The sequence below is a fragment of the Mangifera indica genome, chromosome 19, assembly GCF_011075055.1.
Source record: "Mangifera indica cultivar Alphonso chromosome 19, CATAS_Mindica_2.1, whole genome shotgun sequence".
NCBI lineage: Eukaryota > Viridiplantae > Streptophyta > Magnoliopsida > Sapindales > Anacardiaceae > Mangifera > Mangifera indica.
In genome coordinates, this window is record NC_058155.1 from 9,448,506 (window position 1) to 9,473,745 (window position 25,240).

Here is a 25,240-nt window from a genome sequence, read left to right on the forward strand (position 1 = left end):
GGATTGAAATGAAAATTTTCATTTTTTTGGTTGACAAATTGGCCGGATCTAATTCTTATTAATTCACATTCGAAGTTATATAATTTGATCAAAATCATAATATGTATCTTAAATATAAGATATAAAATTTAAATCCATTATTAAAAATATAAACTTTTAATATAAAGATTATATAAGTTTAAACTCTATAAGCTTATTAACTAAAATTTTCAAAATTTATATAATTTAGTGTCTGAATTATTATCACATCTTTTTCGGAAGTGTAAAGCGTGGCAATATATCTTCAAGGAATAAATTATTTGTTTTGGACGGGTCTAACTGATTTTATATATCTTTTCAAAGTAACCAAATATTTTTCAACAGATAAAACTGAAGTTTGAATTATTATAATTTTACCAAAATACGAAAAGAAATAGTCATTGTGCCTATGAAGCCATTCTTGCTCGGCATCATGCCACTTCAGTCAACAATTGACAATTCCTATAATATTAAATTTTCCTTCACAAGCGTCATATCTGACGATTCTAATAATATTAAATTGATAATTGACGATTCTATATATCATATGACATTAGGTTAATAAATATGATTGTTACTGAACATTAATTAACAAAATAAAAAATCCCCAGTTTGTTCTTCCCTTTCATTTTATTATTGTAAATTGTCAGTAAACTAGTGTTCCGTATAAGATATAAATCCAGCTCTGGTTCGCATAAAAATTGACATTTCCTTTCTTTAATAACAAACATTTCATTTGTGGGTAATTGACATGGGAACTGCCAATACCAGGCAGAACAAAATTAATGGTTATGTTTGTATTCTTCTTTCTAACTTCTAGAAGCTTGTTGGATAAATCGACATTTCTATACAAGCTTAAATAAAACTTCTTGTTCCACTGGCAGTGCTTCATTGTACATATGATTTTTTTGTTAAAAGGAAACAAATATATTGAAATATTCACCTTTCTCACTAGTAGCACGATTAAGAAATATGTAAGAGTCACATACCTCCGTAAAGTTTAGCCAAATTTGTAAGAGTCCTATCTCCCTTTTTTAATCGATAAATTCCTCCCCATTCAAAAATAGAGCTTAGCCAAAAACCCGATTTTATGGCCCCAATTGTCAACCCAGACTAAACTCCGAATATCATTTCCCTATACCATATGGCCGTCAGGAAATCATTCGTAGTCAACTTAACATCTCTATACCTCCGTATAGTTTTGTCTCTCTTGTGGGACCAAATCTGCCTAAATGTCAGAAACCAAATTCAAAACTCTCCTCTTTACAGCCGCCCTTGCGGCCTCCCCTTCGAGTCCATGTACAAAACTCAGTTTGTTTATATTTCACACCTGATTACACATTCTTTCTTCTCCATCTACTTTTATAGCTCCCAAATATGAACAGAAACAAGTACAGTTCACTTAAGCTATGGCAGTAGTAAAGAGCAATCAACATCCTCGGATTTTCAGACTTTTGATTTCTAAACATGGCATCCTATCCTTTCTACTACTTTTTCTCCGTGGTTTACCATTCGTCACTGCTCAATTCAGCTCAGCGCCTCCTGATCCTCAATCAGAGGGCCAGTTTTATTCACCGGGGCCCTCGTTCAACCCGACAATGGCTACTGTCATGGTGGTATTGATCGGTGTATTCTTTTTACTGGGTTTCTCCTCCGTCTATATTCGTCACTGTTGCGGGCGGCGTTCATCCTTTAACGACGGTGGGCCTCATGCCGTATTTCTCGGTGGAACCAACTATCGCTCCCGCAGAGTTGCACGTGGACTCGATGCATCCGTTATCAACAGATTCCCCACCTTCCCCTACTCCGCTGTTAAAGAGCTTAAAATCGGCAAGGGCTCCTTAGAATGCGCTGTTTGTTTAAACGAGTTTGAAGATGACGAAACGCTGCGTTTATTACCCAAGTGTAGCCACGTGTTCCATTCTGATTGTATAGATGCTTGGCTAGCTTCGCACAACACGTGTCCCGTTTGCCGCGCAAATTTGGTCCCTCAACCTGGTGAAACTGTGTTGAACGTTATTCAAGTATGTGATGCAGGTAATGGTTCAGGTGAACCAGAACGGAGCTCCGATGATCATGAAGAAATTTCTAGGGTCGAGCATAGAACAGATGTAGAAAATCTAGAGGCGAATTTGACCAATCAGAATCGGCCGCCACGTAGATCGAAATCAACAGGGTGGAGACTGGCCGGTTTATTTCCACGATCACACTCGACCGGTCACTCGTTGGTTCAACCAGGCGAAAATTGTGAAAGGTTTACACTAAGATTGCCGGAGGAGGTACGAAATGAGTTGATGAACTCGCATCTAACAAGAAGCAAGAGTTGCGTGGTGTTTCCTAGAGAGAGGAGTACAAGAAAGGGCTTCAGGAGTGGAAGTGGAGGGATTGGGCGGTTTAGCAACGAACGGTTCGACCGGCTCATACGGTCTAGCCACTGGGATTTTAAAACGGCTCCACCTTTTATTTCCCGAACCCGATCCCTTCGGACCCCAAATGTATGTGATGAGGTGACATGTATCCCGCCGAAAAATCTGTTAAAATTCGCTAAATCATCGTCTGTTCGCTTGCATGATGGAAGCAATAATAATGGTGAACGAACATATGAAAGACTCCGATACGAAGACCAAGTTTAACCTAAAAGGTTCGTTGGGTTTGAAATTTTTTTGAGTTTGATCCATTCAAATTTACATGTACATAGAAATCTAGTTTTTGTTTTTGTTTTTCAATTTTTGGAAACAACGTATGAATTTATGAAATTTTTTTTTTAATTGAAGATGCTGAGTTTTATATTTTATTTTCATTAAAAAAATTAAACTTTCAAATTATTTTATTCAAACAACCAAACTTTTTTTTCAACCCTATGGATTCATGGGAAGTATATCAAGGACACATCTATTATTTTATTTTCAAAATTGTCCTCTAAACTCATGGACGTAAGTGTGAAACTAACAGTCCAATGGTATTAGAAAAACAAAGAGAGATATTTTGAAAGACATTAAGAAAACCTAAACTTAAAATCAACCACCAGATCTTTGTATTTCATCTTTGAAATCGTAAATCCGACGCCTGCACCGTAACCAGTAGCCATCGGCATCACCATGTACTCAACATATGCCACCCCGCCACTGCAATTATAAACTTAGCCTTGCTGCCACCACCTATCTGTAATCTCAAGCTCAAACAGTGAAGACAATGGGAGCTCCATGGTGGGATTCAAAAGTCCTCTCTCCGTTCTAATTAAAGGACTTCAGGGCCGCCAACTAAATATGAACATTTTCTTTAGCCCACGAAGTGCATAACAATGAGATTGTATGGATGGATTGGCAAGGTCCAGCCCAAATCAGCAATACAAATCTTCAATTCAAACAACATTTTTTTTTTTTTTAGTAACTGGAACGCACCTAGGCTTGGTTGGTTAGGTAAACTTTAGGGTATAGTAAGTGAATCCACAATTACTATATTAGATAAATCAAAGTTTTACAATTATAACAGAGGTTCAAATTCAAACTTTTTCCTTTGAAGTTCTAATGCTAGTACACTTTAATATATATCGGCTAACATGAAATGTGGTTGCACGGGAAACTAATTTCCTGTAGTAATATATAATTTAGCTTAGTAATGAAGTTTGAACTGTTTTTGTAGACATCTTTCGTTGTAGAGTTGAAAAAAGTAACCCAATTTACTTAGCTTGCAATATATTACGTTTCCCTTTTGAATTTGATACTTTATATGAAATGTTTGTTATCGATGCAAATTTACATATACTGATGAGAAGTATGCAAGTGGAGGCCAATACCGTCCAAATCACCTTCTAGTCTTATCTTACATCTATATATAGGAAAATAAGAATTTCTTACCACATTAGAATCAAATTGTTATTTTATTTCTAATGTAATAGAATAAAAAATCAATTTTGAGTTTACATTTGAATTATAATAGATAAAACTACAACACTTCATCTTCGTAAATATAAAAACTCATGTAAGGAGATGAGTCATACCTAAATAGACAGAAAACCCTAAAAAAATATTACTATAGTCATTAGAAACTTTTATTTCGTTGGAATACGTTTTTAAAGTTAAATAACACAATTGTAGATAAAAGTCCCTAACCAGTAAGTTGAACTATATTAATTTTTTTTTATTATCTTTATAAATCTCTATCATACTCTTATAATAGATAGATGTTAGATATATAAAAAACTATCACATCAAATAAGAAAAAGTTTAACTTTTAAATATTATTCGATGAAATTTAAATTTCTATTACTTTATGTTTGAAATTTTCTTTTTGCCCATTAAGTTACACTTTGTAGGCCTAGCTTTATCTTGTCAAGGCTAAATGCCGTCTACTTCTAGTTGACGAAAACTAGCATCAACAAATAGGGATATGAATCACATTTCAATAATTTGACAATCCTTGGGCAAAGGAGTAGGCAATGAACAGTGACTTTAAACCCTTTCCGGAATAAGTAATTAATGGAGAACTACGTATTTAAGGGAACTTTTCCATTTTTAGTAAATAAAAAGTACATTCCTTCGCAAAACAAATGTGGCCCTGGAACAAGCAATGGAGAACTTTACAATTTTCTTCTGAAAACATTAGTGGTGATATTCCCATACAAACAATGAAATCCCCTTGTATCGCTCAAACAGATATATTCAATGATAAATAGGTAAATTTTCAAAATAGAAAATTTAAATTTAAATCTTTAGATTATATATTAAAATAATATTTTTAATTTATTTAATTAAGTGATTGTAAATTTAATTATTAGATTTAAAATTTAATTTATTTGATATAATTAATTTTATTATAAAAAGGTGGTTTAACTTGGATAAAATATTTTTTAATAAAATAAAAATCCCATTTTATCCATTGGTAAAGGGCTCCTGTCCCCTTCATTTTTTATTGCTCTCCTCTCTCTCTCTCTCTCTCTCTCTCTCTCTCTCTCTCTCATATTCATTTTTTATTTATAAAGAAAAAATTACATTGAAATAATAAGATCTAAGCAGTCTTAATTCAAATATAATTTTTAAAATTCAATTTTATTTTAATCAATAATCGAATTAGGATATTTGGTAAGGAGGGCTTTCATGGCTCTGTTTTTGTTTATCAATCAACACAAAACTTATATCATAAATGATAATTTTTTATTTACAATTAAGATTAAATTTAAATTCAGTTTATTCGATTTTAAAAAAAACTTGACTTAAATGAATTTAAGCTCAAATTTGAGTTTGAAAGTTAAATATTTTTTAGTTAGAACTTGAGGCATATTTAACTCATTAAACTTGTAATCCTGAAAATTTTTAATATAAATTAACTAAAACTCCAATTTTAATATAAATTATATGTGGTTGTACGGGAAACTTTTTCATTGCAGTCAAATATAATTTAGCTTAGATTATGAAGTTTGAACTGTTTTGTAGATTTCTTTTCTTGTAGAATTGAAAAGGTAACCCAATTTTCTTAGCTAGCTATATATTACACTTCGCTTACGCTATCCTCTTGAATTTGAAACTTAGCTAACATGAAATGTTTAATGTTGATGCAAATTTACGTACACTAACGAGAAGTATGACAGGTTATGTTAAATACAACAAAAAAATAACGACAAATAAAATTAGTAAAATAATTTTGTATCTATTATGTATGATAATGAATGGAAAATATTTTGAATGAATGAGATTTGTGTAAGGAAAATGTGAAGACATGATAATTTTAACTTGATTTGATTTGCTACTCAAGAACTTACATCAACAGTTTTCTTATGTACGTTTGTGAGAGAATTTCAATAATAGAGTTTTTTATATGATATGATATGCTTAATATTTATACCTATTTTTTCATAAATTTAGCATTTTATTTTTTGCTATATCTAACTATTTGTTTAGGTTTTGAGTGAAAGAAAAGGGAAAATGTGAAAAAAATGGATGATTGAAAAAAATCTAAGTTTAAATTGTAACACTTCTTTTTCATCTTATAATTATAAAAAATCATATCAAAAGATAAATCATACTTAAACATATAGTTAAACCATTATGAAGATATAATTACAATCACTCAAAATCTCTGTTTTATTAAAATGTTTTAAATAACGAAATCGTAAATATTGACTCTCGAATAATGAATATAACCTTATTAAAATACCTTCTTTTAATTTTATAAATCTTTTTTATAGTCATATAATGTATACACAATTATTTGCCTAATTTTGATAACTAAGATCACAACATATTTTGTCAAAACCTAATGACGTATACTTTTCGATATGACAAAAACTGGCATAAACATATAAGGATATGAATCACATTTCAATAATTTTGACAAGCCAAACAAAGTGTAGGCAATTTAATCTACATCGAACTTAAAAGCCCTTCTGAAATAAGTGATGGAGAACTTTTCCGCTTTGTGGAAGCAAGGCATTTGTGAGTACTTTTCAATTTTGAGTGAATAATAAAAAACTTTCCTTCTCAAAAGAGTCAAAGCACATGTGGTTCTACAGCCAGTAACGGAAAACTTCCCCACCTTTTGGGCGCAATGAATTTGTTGTTACTCCTCAATTTTTTGTAAATGATAAATATTTTCCTCAAAAGTCAAATCATGTGTGTGGGTATTTTGAATTTCCCCTTGGACGAACAAAAGGGGCAGTCACGATCCAGTACATCGAATGCCCTTCTTTGACCGTCTTTTGGTAGAAGCAACCACGTTGGGTAAGTAAAATTTTGAGTATGATAATCGTTTTTATAATTGTTAATCAAATTTTAATTTTAAAATTTTTTTAAAAAAATTTAAATTTACACTCTTTTGTATATAAGGGTATTGATTTGAATTCAATTTAAATTTATTAAGTTAATATTAGAGATTATTTAAATTCAAATAAAATAAAATAAATTTATTTTGAATTTGATTCGAATTTATAATTAAAATCTATAATTTAAATATATATCTTATATTCATAGTTTAAATTCATAATTCATTGATAAAATAATATTATTTAATATAATTTGAATCAAATTTAATTATTTACTTAGTTTATGAGTCAAATCAAATTGAATTTTCTCTAATTTAAATTTAATTTGATTTTAAAATGAATCAAACGTTTTAATTTGAACATACTTAAATTCAAATAAAAATAAGGCCAAAGGACTATTTCCCACCCAGGGTATGTTGCATTCTCAAGTTTTTCCTTTTTAACTTTGATAATCTCAAATACCCACCTATGAGTAGTTAAAATTAACGAAACTCTAACCTCTTAAAAATTTACCTCTTTTTGCCTCTATAAACTTTAAAAACTAAAAGTTCCTCCAGCCTAAGTTTTAAAAAATGATAGTTTTGCCCTACGGTTTCGTTTTGAGATCTTCGTCTCCATTGCCGGCAGCCTCTCCCTCCCGATGCTTCCTCCCCTTCCGGCGGACGCTCTTCTCCCATTTGGATGTTCGGTTGACGTCAGAGGAGCGGTGGAAGACGAAGAGCTTCGTCGAGGAACTTTGTCTTCCCAAAGGTCTTCTTCTAGGAAGACGATCATCTTCTCAAACAAAGACGACAACTTAGCCTTCGTTTGGGAGGACGAAGAACTTCTTTTTCCCTGACAAAATTCTTCGTCTTTTACTGTTTTTTTGACATTGATCAGACATCCAAATGGAATGAGAGAGACTGTTGGAGGGAGATGAAGCTTCGAGAGAGAGAGGCATCCGACAATGGAGCTGAAGATGACATTAGAGATCTCGAAATGAAACCTTAAGGTAAAACTGTCATTGTTTAAAACTAAGACTGAAAAAAAATTTTAGTTTTTAAAGTTTAGAAGGATAAAAAAAGATTATATTTTAGTTTATTTTTACTATTATAAAAAAATAATAATTTTATTTTTATTATCATTAATTTTAACTACTTATAGATAAATATTTAGGATTATCAAAGTTAAAAAAAAAAAAACGTAAAAATACAGCATACCTTGGTGGGAAATAGTGCTTTGGCCCAAAAATATATCAAATTAGGTTGACTTCGAAATCTAAATCAGCCCAATTCGATTCTTTTTATTATTTAAACTACCCTTTAGCCGACCCCTCCACTGTCTTTGGTGGGGTAAATTAATCTTGTCCCTTTCGATCACTGATGGCCAACAGATTATTAACTATTCCACGTGAATATCGTGTCAATTGACTCACTCCATGAAAGCTGCAGCTATGAAATAATATATAATAGTTCTGTTATGATATAATAAACTATGTAGCATTAGAATGTGTGGCTGTAATGTATTGTCTTGACTTGTATTTGTAACTTTCCTACACAATTTCTCTTGTTTGCCCCAAAAAAAAATGTCAAGTTTGCTGCATGTGATAGTGACACAGTGGCAATAACATGGTCATTTATGTAATTTAAGTTTTGGGCAACTTAGGTTATGATAATGACATTGATGATAAAAAATCTATATTTTTACCCAATGTTGAAAAGATTGAGAAGGGTGTAATGTAACTTTGAACAAGCACCCTAAACAATATATCTGCTAGGTTTCATTGCTCTCTGCTCTCTGCTCTCTCTCTTAATCCTTAACATAAATATATTCCCCTGTAAGTATAAAGGGAAATAATAAGAAATTAATCTCATTGATGTTAAGAAGAGGTTATGTCTAAAGAGGTTTTCTCATTGTTTGGAACTAAAAAGTTCATCTACTTTCTTGAACAATAGGTGGATGGAAGAGGTGTCTATTCATAGTTTCTTACTGTAGTTAGTTGCTGAGTGTAAAACTGGTTCGAATAAGAAAAAAACTTGTCGAAAAAATGTTCTAAGGATAGAAATTGACCTTATAACGATCAGCACATCCTTCATGCATACATACATATAATACACACACATATATATACAAAAACTAAACGATATTAAAATTTGACAGAAAAAATAGATATCCAGAAACCATTGTCGAAAATTAACTCCAATGGTAGATATATAATCACTGTGTCGGTGTTGCTGTCAAATGGTCATTCCAACTATTGAATTTCGTAGCTCGCTAGCCACAAGAATCTAGAAAGCGATTTTGCTTAGAAAAATCAAGCTGTGTTCATTTCAGTAGGCATGATTAGCAACTTCATAATTTCAATCATTCAGGTATGGTTCGAGGGTAGATGAGGCAGTAGAAGCAAAAACTTTTAGGTGATAGATTTCTGAATTGCATTCCAACTTTATTTTTCACCACTCATTTGTTGCCCCACCAGATGGTGGTTGGATTGGAGTAATAATATCGGACATAGTACCTGTTCAGGATGTCTACCTTTCCTCCAATTGAAGCACAGAATAAATATAAAATGTTTTAAAGGTGATTCAGTCCATTATTCAATAATTTATGTGCATTATTATGATATTGATATTATTATAATAATATCCTATGTAAAAACAATAATGTTTATATATTATGCTCTCTTTTATCTTCGTATAATTTTGAATTTATAAAATAAGATATAGTGTTAAACGTGTAACTATATAATTAAATATATTAAGTTTTGAAAATAGTAAATATAGTAATTTAATTTTTCTTTTTAATGAAAACTATAACGAATATGTTGAGGAGAACGTTGAAATGAAAGTAAACTATGCAGATTCATACACCAAGAACTATGCAGATTCATCACAAGTTCCCTTTATCTAATCATACAATAGGACGGAAAGTAAACTTATCTTGGCTGTCGATGAGCAACAATCATTTGAATCTCCTTGATGGAGCACCTGTTTATACATGGTAAGTTAGAGTTGAAAAAAGTTGGACATCCATTTGAGCATGGTGGGCTGCTTTGAAATAAGGTATACCCCCATATTAACATCTAAGAGCGTTTGGTTAAGGGATTAAAAAATTATTTAGAGTATCTATTTTTTATTATTTATATTATATTTTTTTATTTATAAGTAATAAAAAATTTGGGTAAAAGATTTTAATAATATTTTATTACTAATAGTGATATGGTAGATAATATAAAGAGTAATCTGATTATCACCTCTATCTCAGATATTAAAATATTATCAAGATAATTTTAATTTTATTATAACTATATTCTTATTTATTTATTTTTTAAGGTAAAAATAATCTAATTTTTAATTAATATAATAAATAATATAAAAAATATTTTAAAATAATTATATCCAAAAGTATTTAAGTAAAATAATATATAAGTATTATTTTATTACTTCTAATTAAATACAATAATTATTTATATTTATTAAATTTTATCAATAATAATAATAATAATAATTTATATGTATTAATTTTTAAAATAATTTTTTAGTTTTAATAATAAAACACTTTCTGTGTCAACATCTACTAAATGGATCCAAGGGTTAGCCTAAAAAAAGTTGACCCTATTTCGGGTACTGAAAAGAAAAACTAATCCCAAATTTAGATGGACCACTTCACTCATGGCAATTGTCATTTAGTAGTGTGGTTGCAGCTGAGAGAGAATGTTGGAATTTGTCTCAGATTGAAAGGAAAAAGAAAGGCCCATCTTGAAAAGCAAACGAAAAAGAAAAATGAAATAGTGTATATTAAGTGTCCAAATTAAATTAACTTAAGCCTAACAATCAAAACTGAAATATGATAAAGCTTATAATTAATTATTTTAAAATACTAATCCAACATATGGAACAGACTGCCTATTCAGCTTTGAACCACATGTTTCTCTCGACACCTAATTGGCTCACAGAACCACATGTTCCTTGCGATGCCTACTTAGCTCACTGAACCAAAATTTTTACTATTTAACAAGCGTAAGTGACCATAAACAGCCCAGGCATCTTTTCTTGGTTACTAACTTATTTTCTTCCAGAAATGTATTGTGTGAAAGACCTAGTTGAATCCGGTGGTTCCCTCCAATCTGTTCCTTCCAAATATATTTTCCCCGAAAATCCTGAAGACTGCATAATCTCAGATGCAGAAACAATCCCCATTATTGACTTTTCCTTGCTTACTTCTGCTTCTCTCAAACAACGCTCCAAGGTTATCCATGAACTTGGCACTGCATGCCGCGAATGGGGATTCTTTATGGTACAATATATATGTCTTATTACTAATTTAAACAGTATTAAGTGTACCCAGTTTTGAATATATATTTGAGTTGTAACTTTATCTTTAATTTAAAATCACGTCTGGATATATAGTTGAATACTCAAAATTAGGTCCACTTAGTTTTATTCTATTGATTTTTTCTCTGGTCCGAAAATGTTTAAGCTCTTTTTCTTGTGGATTGAAACAACTTTCTGAGTATAGGTTATCAATCATGGAGTAAAGAAGACACTGAGAGATGAGATGATAAAGGCATGTCAAAGTTTCTTCGATCTACCGACAGAGGAAAAGCGAGACTATGCAGGAAAGAAATTTGTTGACCCCATAAGATGGGGTACAAGCTTCAACACAAAGGTGGATAAAACATATTTCTGGAGGGATTATCTCAAGGTCCACGTTCATCCCCAATTCAACGCTCCTCAGAAACCTGTTGGCTTCAGGTACATAATGAATTACCTTTCAAATCATGGCTCCTTGATCACTGATTCAGTATTTATTTATTTATTTTATTTACAGTGAGATAGTTGAGGAATATTGCAAACAAAATCGAGAGTTAGCGAGTGAATTGCTGAAAGGGATCTCAGCAAGCTTGGGATTGGAAGAAAACTACATACAGAAGACTTTGAATGTTGGATCAAATTCTCATCAGCTACTAGTCATAAATTCTTACCCGGCTTGTCCACAGCCAGAGCTCGTGATGGGGCTTCCCCCTCATTCCGATCATGGTCTCTTGACCATTATCATGCAGAACGACCTTGGAGGTCTGCAAGTTCAACATGATGGCAAATGGGTTCCCGTAAATCCCCCGCCCGACTCTTTCGTTGTCAACGTAGGAGATCAACTGGAGGTAATCATATTAAAATCACTGCTAATTGAAACAATCAACCAGCCTCCTCCACCTCCTCATAATTATGTTATCGGCAATAAATATTTGGTCGTCCTACATATAATTTGTTATAATTTTAGTAACTAATTATTTATAATTTTATTAAATATAAATAAATTTATAAATTCAATAAAAAAATTATAGTTAAAAATTTATTTTTTATTATTAAAAATTTTAATGATAGAAAATTTTTCATTAAAATATTTATGTTAAAAGCTATAATAATATATGATGATGAGATATTTTTTTATAGTTGAAATTTTTGAATAATTATTTTTTATTAAAATTATATGTTTATTTAATTTTAATAAGAGTATAAATAATTAGTAATTAAAATTATAAAAACAATATTTACAAGCAGCAAATATCTGTCCTTATTTTTCTATTGCTAATAACTTTTTTTTTTTAAGCGCACGATCAATTGATAATATATTTTGTTCATGAGTTCAGATACTTACCAACGGTATTTACAAAAGTATATTGCACCGAGCCATGGTGAACAGCAAAGCAACAAGAATTTCTGTTGGTACTGCAAACGGACCTCCGCTTGACACTGTTGTGAGCCCTGCACCGGAGCTGGTGGATCGGGAAAACCAACCCGCTCGATATCGCCCGATAACTTATCGGCAGTACGTGGAGTTTCAACAAAGCAATCATCTTGATGGAAAATCCTGTTTGAGCCATGTTTTTGTTTGATGATTCAAGTCCATCATATTAAATTATAATTTTCTGTATGTGTATTTGTTGCAACTTCATCGCATTGTTACCACCGAACAAACAACAGTGTGGTTGAACGGGGACCTGGCTGCCTAAAAATAACGTTGTATGTCTTAATATTTGTCCTAATAAAAAAGGCTGGATGTTAATTAAAATATTTTTTTCTTTGTATATATATATATATAAGTATTATTTTTTTATTGTGTTATACATATAAAATTTAAAATATAAAATATTTTTAAGTTTTTTATTTGACCAGTTAAGATATAAACCCTTTCAATCAAAGCATAATATTTACAAGATAATATAATAAAAATTAACTATATTTAATTTATGTGTTTTATTATAAATTAAAAAAAAATTCATACACACTTGATTGGCTAGCCGATAAATCCATCCAATTAACCCTAAATGCTCTCATCAAACTAAAAAATAACTATATTTATATAATAAAAATAATTATATATATATAATAAAATAAAAACTATTTTAACCAATATCCTATGAAAGTTTGTTAATTTCGGTAGCCTTTAAATGTTCGTATGGGACAAAAAGAGTTCAGAGCAAATAAATATGTGGGGAAGAAAAGGCCAAAGGACTATTTCCCACCCAACCATGCTGTTTTTCCAAGATTCTTTCTATTAACCTTACAAATTTTATTTACCCACTTGGGATAGTTAAAACTAATGATTTCAAGAGTAAAATTATTATTTTGTCTGTATTATTAAAAATAAACTTAAATTTGATTTAATTTTTTTCCCTAAACCCTAAAAATTAACAATTTCTCTAAACCCAAGTTTTAAAAAATAGTATTTTCCCCCCAAGAGTTTTTAATTTTTCAAATTCAATTTTTTAACGTCGTTTCTTCCTCTCCGATGACCTCCAGGTGACGTCTCTTCCTCTCTGACGCGGTCTCCTTCCGACGGCTCTCCTCGAAGTGGTCGTCAACGAAGACAAGTATATTTACAATAAGTTTTTACAACATTTTTCTAATTAGATATATTTTTTAAGTGATTTATATTTTAGGATTCAATTATTTGATGTCTGAAACTATTTTTTTTTCATTTTTGTTTTTGTGACTCTTAAAGAAATTAGATATAAATTATAATAGTAGTTTATAATTTGTTTAAGCTGGTTTTAAATTTTTAAGCTTAGCCAATTTAGAAATGATAAAATTATGTAAATATATTTTTGGTAAATAAATAATGTATAATTATTTATGTATCCAAATTATGAAAAAAAAAAAATTTAGAGTTTGAAAAGTAGGTCTAAAACCCCATTGAGGGTTTTTTTTTTTAAATAAAAAATTTCGTTGAAAAATCCTATTAAGGTCTATGCAGAAAAAATCGAATTGCCCCCAAAGATAAAGTTAGCTGCAAAATGATTTACTTATGACTTCCCATTTTTGGGGCCATCCATGCCATGGGTACATATCAACTTAATTAGATAAAATTTCAAGTCCGTAGGTAACTTAGCTTTCAAAGCAATTCTTCAGTAAAACACGTGATTGAATTTGATAATCCGCGTCAAATAGAAGGGAAGCCGCCAAAAGAGATAAGCGTGGCTAATGTCAGCTCGGTCTCGTCAGCTAGATAAGGTGCCCAAAGGTGGAGGAAGAAGGTCCTCAAAAAAACTATAGGCTAATCGTGGAAGATGAGCGGAAAATGCAAAGACATAAAACTTTGAAGAAATCAGTTTCAAAACTGATTAACATGAAACTGAAATAGAAGGACAGTTTTCAAAACTAAATGTACAGGATAATAGTAATCGCTCTAATATCATAGAGAATTATAAATTATATTATAAATTTAATTAGTATTATTAATAAAATATTTATAGTATAATATAATTTAAAATGAAATAATAATTTTATAAAATAAAAAATAATATATAATAAATTAAAATTATATCAAATAATTGAATTCAAATAGGAAGGTATATTTTTTTTAATTTAAGAGAAACTAGGAATAATATGTTAATTCATGTGATTGTACTTAAAAGTCAAATCAATTTTCCTCAAGTTATTAGGATTGAATTAATCTTAGAAAAACTTTGAACCAATTTATACGCGGTTACGTGTTTCTTTATGAGCCGTTGATGCAAAAACAAATTACACATGTCCATCTCCTTTTAAGGATCTGCCTTCACTTGTGTCGATTTAGATCCTTTTTTTCGAGATTTCCAGACGGGAGTTCGAGTCGATGGGCCACCAAAAGAGACTAAGAATTTTCGTAGGCTTTCTCAAAGACAAAGCATCCTTCATCAAAACAACTTTCTCATCCAAACGCCAAACCTCCTCCATCCGCCGCGCCGTCCTCCGTGCCACCTCGCATGTCACTTCTACTCCTCCTTCGGATAAGCGCATCGCCGCCGTTCTTCACTTTGGCCATGGCTCTCGACCCAGGGCGTCCGCGTGCATTCAAGCTCTCATGGACCGCCTCCATGCCACACGCAACGCTTTTGTTGCCCTAAAGTGTCTCTTCATTATTCATCATATCATTAAAAAGGGTTCTTTTATTTTGAAAGATCAGCTTTCGATTTATCCTTCTTATGGTGGCCGAAACTCTCTTAATTTGTCAATGTTTCGCGATAAATCGGACCTGGAAAGTTGGGAACTTTCGTCATGGGTAAGGTGGTATGCTTCTGTTTTGGAGATAAATTTAACTGTTTCCAGAGTTCTGGGTTATCACCTCTGTTCTCCAAAAGCAACTAAAAAGATTAATGATGATAAACAAGAGAAGGTTTTGACATTGTTAAGCTCGGATTTGTTAAGAGAGATATATGCTCTAGTAAGCTTCGTTGAAGAGATAACTGACGTACCCAATACGTTGAATCTTCAGAGTAACAATTTGATACATGAGATTGTGGGATTGGTCGGTGGGGATTATAGGTTAATACAACAGGAAATTTTCCTCCGTGTTGGTGAAATCGATGAGAGAATGGTCAGTTTAAGCAGGGAAGAATTGACTCAGTTTCTGAATGCTTTGAAAAGACTTGAGAATTGCGAAGACAGATTGCTACGGTTGTTTGTTAACAGGAATAAGAATCATGGGTTGTGGAATTTGATACGCGAAACTACGACGAAGATCACGGTAGTGGCTGTGAATAAGAATGTGCAGGAGAAGGCGTTAATGAAAATATGGAGACGAGATGACTCAACCGAGTTGAGTCGGATTAGACAACCATTTGTTGGCGCAGTCGTTCCGGTTAATATCGATTCAACTTCAAACAGAGGGTTCGACTCAACTATGATTTCTCGATAAAAAGAAAAACATGTCTGTAATTGAACTGGGTTCCCTATCATTATGTGCTGTGTGATGACGTAAGTTGATTCAGGTTCAAATATTTTGTCGTAGATAATTAGTGACTCTCTTGTTTTAAAATACATTTGTAAATAAATAATAAGATTTTGTATTTTTCTATTTTTATATTTTTTCAAATAAGATTATTTATGTGGATGATGTCTAGTAACTAATTTTTTTGGAATCTAAGGGAGGGGGATGACCTAGTTGAATTGACAATCGATCTAGTTAATCAATGATTAGATTAAATAATTATTTAAAAATAATATTTAAATTAATTTTATATAATTTATCTTTAAATATATAATATGAATTATTTTAACATCAAAATAAATTTAGATTAATAATACATATACGTAAAATTGATAGATAAGATCTTAAATTTAAATTTTAATAATAAATTGTTTTATATTGATCGAATCAAACTTGATTTTTTATTTGATTCAATCAGAAAGTTCAAACACCAAAAATAGTTTTTTAAATGAATTAAAATCGTTTTAGCTTATGAGTCTTCATTCAATCAATCGAACTGACTATTTTAATTTAGTTTTTGAAACCATACCAGTTACTATGAATAAAAGAATTATAAATAGGAACTATTTTAATTACACATTTTTAAAATTATTTAATTAAAAAATTGGTAATTTTATTCATATAATGGTGGGTTTGGTGTAGATTAGGTGTGAAATAAAAAAAAATGTACAAATTTATTTTGTAAAAGTCAAATCCGGAAAATAAAAATAAATTAAATCGATAGGTATAGTGCTAATAAATTAAATAAAAAAAGAGTGATGATGTTTGATGGAGAATGCGACCATGGCCGGCCGCGTTGGATGATACTGAAAAATTGAAATGAAAACATTATTATTGATTTTTTTATTCGGTAAATAAAACATTATTATTGCTGTAGTTTGTAAATTTATGTGATCCATGCTCCTGGTAGGTGGGTGGAGAAAGAGGAGAGCCAATTGAGAAAGCGGACATGGTTCAATTTGAATTAATCAATATCTGCCGGTTAGACACTTGGCCACGATAACGCACGGTTGGAGAATCCCCTTTTTATATAATTGGCCAAAAGACCTATCCTCCCCGTGGTCTACTGTAACTTTAAACTATCATAGGTGAAGATTTGAAACCCTAAATATTTATTCACCAATCAATTTTGATTTAAGTTAAAATTAAAATTATTATTTAATAATAATATTTAAAAAATAAAAATTTATCTAATTTTTTTAATTTAAAAAATTAATAATTTCTTTTAAGATTAAATATTGAAAAGTAATAATTTTTTTCCTAAAGTTTCAAAATTCTTTGATAAATAACAATTGTTCTCTCTCTCTAGATGATGTCTCTTTCTCAGACGTTTTCTCTTCGTTCGAAACTCTTTTCCTTTAACATCCAATGTTGTTAAGATTTTTAGAAAATTTCAAGAATTATTTCTTACTTTTTAAATATTTTTAAAAGTTAAATTAACATATTTAAAATATTCTAATCTTGTTTATAACAAAGTTCTTTTTTTAAATAAATGGATGGTAAAATTATTATTTTATCTTTACATTGTTAGTTTTTTTTAAAACTAAGTTTGATTTTGGTGGGAAAGCATTATTTATATAGGTCAAACCTTGAGTAAAAAAATGTAATTTACTCTAGTTTTGTATAGGGCATATCATTATCTTCCAAGGAGGATTTCTACTTTAACAATATATTTAATATAATTGTCAATTATCAATATGTTTTTATCCCAATTTTAATATATTGAAATTATCAAAATCTTGTTTAAAATAATAGAAGAATTGGTTGGATAAGATAACTCTATCCAACGAGAAACATATGTTATAAAGAAACTATATATACTTAATAATTTAAAGTTTTATAAGTGATAGAAGTTTGAATTTAAATTTCTTTCTTAAAAGTTTTAATGTTCTATCAGTTTTATTAACTCAGTAATACTAATTCAGATAGATCTGTCTTACATATTTGTACAAAACAAATGATTGTTATATCATGTAAACTAAATCTTGAAGTAATCATGTCCACTATTTTCCTCTGGATATGAAAGGGCTTTTTAGCAATGGAAGTAGTTGGTATAATTTTATACCAACTGCTAAACTGCTGTTCATCTGTGTTTTCTCTTTCTTGTAAAACATTTCTGCACGTTTGGAAAAGGAATCTGCATCTTCGTTAATCAATTCCAGCATTGCTTTTGTATTCTCATCTACCTAATCGACCAATTGAGCAACTAAGGCTAAATGAATTAATTTTTGCTTCTCGTTAACTTGATTCCTCAAAATTAGGCAAAATTCTATCAAACAAGATTATTAAGGCAACAAATGGTGTCCAGTCAAAATATGCATTGTTTCCGTGGTTATCAAATATCAATTACTGGGTAAGTCAAAAAATTAATCTTAAAATACCATCAGAAAGAATTTAAACTTATGTTTTTTTATATATATAAATCTTTCTTTATCACTCAAATAACTCATTGAAGATAATACTGTTTTATCTTCACAAAACTTAATTCCCTTATTTTTTCAGTTTTCTTTTATCATAAACATTTATATTATGTGATTTATAATTTATTTTATTATTTGTCGCATAGAATTGTTATGATTTTTTTTATTTTATTATTTTTAATTTGACATTACATTAATCATGAATTACCTTTTTTATAGTTTTTGGTTTATTAGTTATAATCTATCTGGGATTATTGAATTCACATCCAAATCTTACTAAAAAAATAAATTAAAAAATCAATAATAATTTATATAAATTTTAATTATCAACTATCATATATCTTTCATTACAAAATGAGTAATGATATGTGTATAGATTCTTGCTATACAATATAAATACATAAATAATGTGTCATTCTATGAATAGATATTACTTTATTTTTAATTCAAAATCATCCAATTAGATAATGATATATCGTTTATCTATATTAAATTGTATACTGAAAGTATATATGCATAATTTTGTTATTACAAAATATAGAATATATATGTAATTATAAAAAATATTGTTATTGATCGAATTATTCAATATACTTGTTGTGCTTCCTCACAACTTTTTTAGCTATATAGAACGACGGGTTGATTAGTTAGTAAAATTATGTTTACTAATAATGAGTATTACTTTGTGTCTTAATAACGTATCAATTATATAAATGTATCTTTATATAATTGAAAATCACTCTATTTATAATTTAAAATTATTTAATTAAATAATATTATTATCTTATTAGTATACCTAATTTTATTTTTAGTTGACATCTAACACTTTAATAAGAAAAAGATAAATGGCCATTTTGCGAGGAATTATGAAATAAAGCATATTATCTTTTGTAGAATGCATAAATAAAGTGTTCTGAATTTTAAACCCTCCGTTAGCAACGCTTTTTCCTTGTACATTGACATATTTATCCAACTTATGTTTATGTCCAAAAGTAGCTTTTAGAATTTCTATTTTTGATATAAATTATATATAATTATATTTAATCTTATGATAATATATATAAATTATGTATAAAAATATAAATACACATAATTTTTTATTTTTAGAAAATGGTTGTGGTCTTTAATAAATCTTAGTTTTCGAATTCTTCACTAATTTTTAATGAAACCTTCAACCCTAATCGTTATGTATATTTGTTCGATCTTAATTAGTATTAGAATTACGAAAATCATGGTTAGGAACTTCGGCTGCAGAAAGAGAACGTACGGTTGAGTTACCTCTGAACAGCTCAATCCAACCATTTGGGTTACTTTTGTTCAATTTACGAATCTTCTCTTCTGTCTTGGTGTAGTTTTACAGAGAAAGATAATCTTTTCAACTGAAGTGGATTTCCCAACAGGGCTCCCTTTTGTTCAAAACTTATTTGCATAATTTTTTTTTATTATTAAAAAGATTGATTCGACATTGAAATGCACAGAAATTTAAGAAAAAAAATTTAAAAACTAAAAATTAAATTCTGGTGGCCGGTGAAAATCCATGATGATTAATTACTTAGGGTCTTCTGATTCATTGTCTGTGTTGGGACTCGACCACCTCTGCACGCGTTGCTTCGCAGTTTCAGCCTGTAATTCACCAAAATGATTTACAGTAGAATGTATTAAAGTTAAGCATACTGCTTCCCCTAAAAAAGGAAAAAAATGTTAAGCCTGCCAAATTCTACCTCTTTATCCCAATCGCATCTTGCAGTTATAATGGACAACACGACTGTTTGAAAAGCAGTTCCACCAAAGATCATTCCTCCCCAGATGCCCTGATGAAGCAAAAAAGCAAAAATAAATAAATAAATAAAAAGAGATTTCTGAATCATGTGCAATCAAATTCTTGCAGGATAGAAGAGATTTCTGAATGCCGAGAAGAGGTCAAGGTGGAAGATAATAATCTTCCTATTATCAGGGGAACCACCTGCTCCTTCAAATCTTAAATATTATACTCTTCATAGTTGTTAACAGTTGGTGTATATAAACACGTATGATCACGCTGTAATTTTCAGTCTGCAACATATGAGATTTACTCTTGCATAGACGTATATACAGTCTGTGTTTCTTCTCTCCTATCAGGTGCAGTAGCAGTAGCATCTGTTCAAGCCTCAGCAGATGGAGACCTTACCAGAAACCTTACCCACTCGTGGACATGCCATCGGATAAATAAATTACCCATGTTTGTCAGAGGTAAAAAGCTCCAAAAGCTGGTAAAGGGTCTTATTGCCCAGCTGAAAAAGGCAAAGCCCGGCTGTCGGTTTTTTACATTAAATTTATAATAATTTGTTTTTACATCAACAAAATAAAAAAAAATTGAGTGACAATTTCTTTTAAAGTCTCGTATGATCAGTTCAACAATGAATTATTATGCCTAGAGTTTTCTAATAACCATTTATAAGAACCAGTTTACTTATTTAATAACTTTAAATCTCTTTAACAATTTTATAATTTATCGTAAACCTTTTAATAATCTTAGATTTCGTCAGTGATTTCTCTAATAACTTTAAACCTAATTAAGAATCTTAGAAATTTCTAATAACCCTTACACCTAATTAAAAAATAATCTCAAACCTAATAAAAAATCTGAAATTGTATTGAAAACTGTCCCAAATTTGACAATAATCATCAAATCTAGTTCAAAATAGTCTAAATGATAATAAATTTACTAACTCGATGCCTTAAACTTCTCCAAAAACATTAATAAACATTAAAAACAATTGCTTTTCAACTATTAGTCATCTTTGACCAGACTCTATCATCGTAAAACCTCGCAAAGGCGAGCGTGAGGTGAGCCTTTGACGATAAAATAACTAACAAAAACTAAACAACATGTAAAGCGGAACTTACCATAACACCAAAATCGAAGACCCATCCCATTAGAAATCCGAGTGGGAGTCCTATAACGTAATAGCATCCAAGATTTACATATGCAACCATTGCCTGCCAGCCAGACCCCACAGCCACTCCTGTCACAGGAAAATCACAACTCTTAAACTACTGTTCAAAAATACTTACGATGATCATCAGTACATCGTGACACATAATATTTCACTAGAAATACACCTGATAAAACTGGTTGAACGCTGTTAAGGAGAATTGTGACAGCCAAGAGATAGGAGAGCGTATCAACTTCTTCTAGGACGTCTTCACTAGAGGTAAATATCAATGCCACCTTGTTTCTTAGTATCATGATTAAAATGCAAAGGATGAAGCCAATGACTGTAGATTCTGCTACGGCTACAATTGTTGCAAATTTTGCTGCGTTGCCGTTCCCAGCTCCCAGTTCATTGGCCACCCTGACTCTGCAAATTTTATATATGCCACCAACCCATCAATAATGAACAATTGGTGCTTAATATATAAGCTTGAAAAAAAAACCCAATACCCGGCAGCAGCGAAAAAAGCAAGAGGAATCATTATTTCCCATCCGTTGACACTCATGCTACATAATGAAATCCAAGTAAAAAGAGTCAGTTTTGAAGGGCATTTACTTGAAATTCAAAAGTTAAATAAAATTGTGTGTGTACCAGACTGATAAGGCGTCCACAGCTACAGTTGCATTGGATAAATGTCCAGTCATCAATATTAATATTCTGTAGTACCAATTTTCCAAGCTGTACCAAAAACAAAACTACATTTATGAGGATGGAGACTTAAGCCAATAAAACAAATAATGAAAATGTGGTTCAAATATTTATTCGCGAACAGGAGTAAATTAGAAAGAAAATCATACACGATGTTGAAAACGAATGGAAACTATAAAAGGAATGAATTATATTATCAAATGATAAGACTATTTGTCAATTATATAAAGCATACTGACTACAGTTTTCTACATTGCTCTTGAAAAAATTTCTAAGCATATAGCATGAAAATAAAGTCACTATCTATACATTAAATCGAAATTATATACCCTTTAATTATGACAGTTTTATGAAAAAAAATTACCATCATAAAGGGGAGAGAGAGGCACTTAAAAGGGTAATTTGAATAACAATAAAGAAATTTTATATATAAAAGTTATGTATTTAAATTTATTTCAGATAACATTTTAATATTAAATTTTTGGTTTATTCTAAAGAAAAAGAAGGTGTGAAGTATGAGAGTGAAAGTATTACCACAACATGACTCCAGAAGCTATAGAGAGTTTGGTATATTCCCAAAGGCCAGAAAAGGCTTGCGTAGAGAAACCTGTCCATGTTAAACGGCACCAACCCAAATAACCAAAAAGTCCCAGAACAGACACCCACCATGATATATCCAACGCAATTGCAGCCCCTATTACACCGAAATTGAGAACATAGACGAATAGCCAACTTGTAAATATATTCACCAGTAGTCCCACAAACGATACCCAAGCAAGAATTTGGTTCTCTAACTGGCTCTGCAAGAACCTCTGCAGTGGAAACTGAAAGGCAAAACTGAAGTGCAATGGTATCAGCCACACCGCAACCACCCCTGACAATTCTGCGACGTCGTCTGGCTGACCAAGCCATTTCAGAATTGGGGTTGCGAAAACGTAAACTGGTAATAGCAAGAAGCAGAATAGGAAAAGCACAATCCATGATCTTTGCATGTAAATGCCTAACATGTGGTATCTTTTGGCTCCAAAAGCCTGACCGCAGAGGGTCTCTAATGCGCTCGCCATTCCTAACTAGTTTTCAAAACCGAGAAAATTAAAAACAAGTGTTAAAATGAGAGATTTAACTCAAGATGATCAGCGGTTTAGATAGATGAATAGGGAGAGTTGTATCCATTACCAGGAGACCAAAATTGAAGCCAACAATTACAGTGTTGGCGATTGATATAGCTGCCAGTTCAACTTCACCCAGGTGGCCGGCAAATGCTTGGCTGATGATGTTCATGGTGTAGGCCGAAACCCGGGTGAAAATTGCCGGGCCAACGATCTGCCATAGCTTCTTTGATTCAATCCAGACCCTTACTGATAATTTTTTATTGTCATGATCATCACCTGCTTCCCTCAACAAAGGCTGATCAGGATCCCCGTCTCTCTGAACAATACCCATAATACAAGTTTCAAGTAACTATCTTGCCTTAGTTTCTGAAAAAATAGAGGCTGAGCCTTCAGATTCTGAAAGAAAGTTATCCCGTGCTTCTAGAGAACTTGAGGTTTAAGATCGAAGGGAAAGTAAATGACAGGCGCACACACATCCGCATACGAATCATTTATGTTAAAGTGCCTTTATGGAAACTGTTCAATCTTTATTCTCGCATATCCCTAGAGATGGACGATGATTCACGACAAACACTTTATTATATATAAGTGGAAAAATAATATATATATATTAAATTAATATGATATAATAAATATATAATATAATATAATATATTATTAATAAAAATTAATATAAAAATAATAATATAATAAAATATATATTAAAAATTTTAAAGACATATAATATTATTTAAAATAAAGATATATTAATTATAATTTTTTATATATATTTTAAAATATAATTTAATAGAAAAAATTAAATTTTTGTTATACTGTTTGGTTAAGGTAGGTGTTGACATCATTTATAATAATTTATAAGAAAACCAATTATAATAAGTTAATTTTCTTTTTCACGTCTAAAACTATATAGGCAAGAAGAAAACACATCATAGGGAAACGAATATGAATAAAATAACATTACGTGAAATCCTAACAATAAATAAATAGAATCAATTAAAGGGAATTTTCATACCCCATTATATGAACCTAAAATTTGGTAACATAAATAGTGAATGTGTTTATCTTGTACTGGAACATATCTGTATATTACACATTAATTATTTTTGTTATTTATGGTAAATAGTCTAACCTTTCTTTAATTATCAAGCTTAAATATGTCATGGCATTAAAATGGCCTACCCAAATTTATTTTCTAATCTTATGGTCACCATAGTAAGAAGAAATAAAGAAAAAGTCATTATTTTTTAAACCCCTTTAGGATTTTATTAACACCTCTAATGTTTTTTAAAACTATAGTTTGCTTCTAAACATATAATTATATGTCATTGATACTTATATTTATAGTAAAAAAGAAATGAGAGGGGGATGATGAAAAGAAAAAGAAATAGATGAGTTCTTATATAATTTGATTATTTAGATGGTATATTTTTAGTTTTTGATAATTTGGGATTATATTATAATTTTAAAAAATAAAATTATAAGGATAAAATTATAATTTTACTCATTAATATTATTCTTTTCATTAATAAAATTTGATTTTGAGTTAAAAAATATTATTTATGTTAAATAGGGATTAAAAGGTGTTTTAAAAGCAAACTTTGAGTGAACAAACGTATTTCTCTCATTTATTAATTTGTAACAAGTAAATTATTTAAAGAATGAAAGAGAAACATCTTCCATGCTTATTTTTGGTGAACTTTAGTGACGAATTTCCTGAAAATTGAAATCAATTAAAGTACCGTAAAATGTTTTTACTTTTTTACTATTTAAGTTCCACGTAAGTAGGCCAAATTCAGAGACGATGATTAGCGATTAAACTCCACTAATATAGTGACATGTTTTGACCGTTTTGTTTGTTTAAAAGGAAATCAAGAAGTTTAAGGGCTAATTTTTTTTACTATAGATATTTAAATTTAATAATTTTATCATAATATATATTTAATTATATATTTAAAATAAATATATTAAAATTAGATATCTCTGTCATGTATTTGTAGGTCTGTCTCCAAACTTACTCCTTTTCTTATATAATTTTTTTTTTGAAACAGAATTATTAATAAAAAAAGATAAATACAATAA

At 30.2% G+C, this 25,240-nt stretch overlaps 4 protein-coding genes across 4 annotated transcripts; 3 read left to right on the forward strand and 1 right to left on the reverse strand.

The window, feature by feature from the left end:
• The first annotated feature begins 1,289 nt into the window (after positions 1-1,289).
• On the forward strand, positions 1,290-2,786 carry LOC123203063 (RING-H2 finger protein ATL11-like). The gene has a single exon (XM_044619229.1). It carries the CDS (start codon positions 1,428-1,430, stop codon positions 2,649-2,651), a length of 1,224 nt encoding a protein of 407 aa, XP_044475164.1. The 5' UTR covers positions 1,290-1,427; the 3' UTR covers positions 2,652-2,786.
• Positions 2,787-10,777: 7,991 nt separating this feature from the next.
• On the forward strand, positions 10,778-12,828 carry LOC123203619 (2-oxoglutarate-dependent dioxygenase 19-like). The gene is made up of 4 exons (XM_044620059.1): positions 10,778-11,050; positions 11,273-11,508; positions 11,585-11,915; positions 12,405-12,828. The coding sequence occupies exons 1-4, from the start codon at positions 10,835-10,837 to the stop codon at positions 12,648-12,650; spliced, it is 1,029 nt and encodes a 342-aa protein (XP_044475994.1). The 5' UTR covers positions 10,778-10,834; the 3' UTR covers positions 12,651-12,828.
• A 1,997-nt stretch (positions 12,829-14,825) lies between these two features.
• LOC123203613 (putative clathrin assembly protein At4g40080) lies at positions 14,826-16,093 on the forward strand. Its single transcript, XM_044620051.1, has one exon. The coding sequence runs from the start codon at positions 14,873-14,875 to the stop codon at positions 15,932-15,934; it is 1,062 nt and encodes a 353-aa protein (XP_044475986.1). The 5' UTR covers positions 14,826-14,872; the 3' UTR covers positions 15,935-16,093.
• Positions 16,094-19,797: 3,704 nt separating this feature from the next.
• Positions 19,798-23,614, reverse strand: LOC123203583 (protein DETOXIFICATION 27-like). The gene is made up of 8 exons (XM_044620011.1): positions 23,226-23,614; positions 22,584-23,119; positions 21,993-22,079; positions 21,851-21,907; positions 21,529-21,767; positions 21,313-21,431; positions 20,148-20,237; positions 19,798-20,049 (listed from the first exon to the last, which is right to left on the reverse strand). The coding sequence occupies exons 1-8, from the start codon at positions 23,490-23,492 to the stop codon at positions 19,975-19,977; spliced, it is 1,470 nt and encodes a 489-aa protein (XP_044475946.1). The 5' UTR covers positions 23,493-23,614; the 3' UTR covers positions 19,798-19,974.
• Between the last annotated feature and the right edge of the window lie 1,626 nt (positions 23,615-25,240).